This window comes from Arachis duranensis, chromosome 5 (assembly GCF_000817695.3).
Source record: "Arachis duranensis cultivar V14167 chromosome 5, aradu.V14167.gnm2.J7QH, whole genome shotgun sequence".
Classification (NCBI taxonomy): domain Eukaryota; kingdom Viridiplantae; phylum Streptophyta; class Magnoliopsida; order Fabales; family Fabaceae; genus Arachis; species Arachis duranensis.
The window spans coordinates 17,338-19,583 of record NC_029776.3 but is presented as its reverse complement, the minus strand read 5'-3'; the positions used below and the strand labels follow the sequence as shown (position 1 = coordinate 19,583).

General features: G+C 37.2%; 1 protein-coding gene across 2 annotated transcripts; it reads left to right on the top strand.

Annotated features, from left to right (window-relative positions):
• On the top strand, window positions 1-1,934 carry LOC107472597 (uncharacterized). 2 transcript variants are annotated; one of them, XM_052261410.1, is made up of 6 exons: window positions 1-110; window positions 313-348; window positions 950-989; window positions 1,119-1,158; window positions 1,272-1,400; window positions 1,582-1,934. In XM_052261410.1, exons 1-6 carry the CDS (start codon window positions 13-15, stop codon window positions 1,788-1,790), a joined length of 552 nt encoding a protein of 183 aa, XP_052117370.1. In that variant the 5' UTR covers window positions 1-12; the 3' UTR covers window positions 1,791-1,934. The 2 variants fall into 2 exon arrangements, with proteins under 2 accessions (XP_052117370.1, XP_020990221.1); XM_021134562.2 differs by having other exon boundaries at window positions 1,119-1,182.
• The last annotated feature ends 312 nt before the right edge of the window (window positions 1,935-2,246 follow it).

Genomic DNA, 2,246 nt, shown 5'->3' with positions numbered 1-2,246 from the left:
TCAGTGATTGTGATGATGGCAACACTCTTCAACGCAGCTCTTGGGATTCCTTCATCTCCTTGCTTCTCATTTTCAAAACAACTCACTCTTTCGCCTCTCCGTTGTTTGAGGTAACTACTCACAGTTCATTGTGTTGTTGTTACTTCTTGTACCATAATTCTGGTGTCTTTTTATGATAATCTTAGTGGGTTGTCTTCAAAATCCCACTTTGAAGGCTCATTGAGTACAAAGTTGTCATTTTTCTTGTTTTGCATTGATTGATTGATCATAATTGAAGCAATTCATCTCACAAGCCTGTGTGATTCTTCTTAGGAACAATCAGGATGTCAATGGCTATCATGAACATAGGTAAGTGTTATCTCTCAACATTTGAGTTAAATCTCAATTTGGCCTTTGAAATTTGGTCTAATGCTCAGAATGACCCTTATAATTTTGTTGGCCCCAATTAGAATCCTCCCAAAATTTCAATTGGGGCTCCAGCTTGCCCCTGCGATTATTTTCGTCACCAGAATGCTGATCTAATGCATTGGTTTCGCATCCAAACCCTTTGGAAATCACGTCGTTTCAGTGTTTGTGGGTTAAAACTCTCTTTCTTTCCACTACGACGATCATAAGTTGCAAAACATCAAAACATCAAGAAAACCCTTACACTACGTGGTTTCCAAAGGGTTTGGGTGCGAAACCAATGCGTCGTCGTTTAAGTAGTGTCCACCATGTCATGCAATTGCGTCAGATCAGAATTCCGGTGACGAAAATGATAGCAAGGGCAAGCCGGAGCCACAATTGCAAATTTGGGAATTCTAATTGGGGCCAACGAAATTGTGAGGGTCATTCTGAGCATCGAACTAAATTTCAGGGGTCAAATTGAGATTTAACTCCTCAACATTTGCTACTTTTCTCAACATAGATGAGTGTTAGATGGAATTAATTTTGGTGATGTGTGTCTTAGGTTAGAGATTCAAGGTGATAAAAATGTGGAGAAATCTAAGGTATGTTGCTGTAGTTCCAATTATGTTGCATTCTTCACATTCCTTTCAGTTTCTCCTTTTCTTATTTTGCAAGCGTTCCACTGCCTTGCTAGTCTTGATATTTCCCTTATCAATCAACAATCTTTATAGCCAATAACCGGTGATGACCATGCAAAGCCAGATTTTTTGGGTACGCTCAGAGAATTTGAGCAGAGTTAGTTCCTTCACTAGCTAGTATACCTCTCTGTTCTCCGTCCAAGTGTTTAACAACTTATAGCTTTTGTTTATTCTTATGGCATGCAGACATAGTATACCTGAACAACGAGCTGCTCAAGGTCATAGACGAACTTCACAAAACAAAAAGAGAAAAACAGTCTCTACTTAGTCTGGCAGAGAAATTAGAAGCGGAAAAGATGGCTGGTGCTGGTAGAGGTGATTGCATCGTGGCATTTGCTTTTGTGGCTCATGCAATATATTTGGTCAATTGTTAATTCATTCATGTCATGGAACCATTTTCTGATTTCATGTCATATTTCATATCTCTGCTAACTAAGTTATATTATGAATCTGATTTTAGCAATAATATATGTCTTGGTTGCATTTTGTAAACCAGATAACCAATTAGGTTGTTCGGATTTGCTGCTTCGGATAGGCTCAATGGTCCTTAACAATGTGATTAGCCCCGGGGAAGCATCTGAATTAAGAAGATTGGTGATAAGCCACATAGTGGGTGCATATGATGATTTTAATGTTACTGCAAACAAAGGAGATTCTGAACTTCTTGAGGAACTTCGTCAGTTTTCATATGGAAGCAAAAAGTAAATCCTGCCATCATTTGGCGATTTTCTTCTTTCTTCTTTGATCCTCACAACAATTTTCTACAGTTTCCCTTTGTCAAAGATATTTTAAATCTGATTGATCTCTTTGTATCAACTTTATTCAGGAGTGGTTTTCATATTGTTCACATTTTCATATTGTATCACTAAACTATCCCTCAAATTTTTGAATCTGGGGTTTTTAACTTTTTATTTTTGAAACCTTAAATCCATAGCCACCGGGAATTCTTACGTTCAGATCTTATCACCTTCATGAACATCGTCAAATTAGCCTTACTGCCCAATTTTTACCATCCCTTTAAGTGATAAGATTAAAGGGCCTGTACTTCTAAATTTAAAGCATTGTTTCATATGTACAGAATATAAGAACATGAATAGTAGATTAGATAGTAAATTTCCAGATCCATGAACCTCAGGGATAGTTTAATGATAATAATAATAT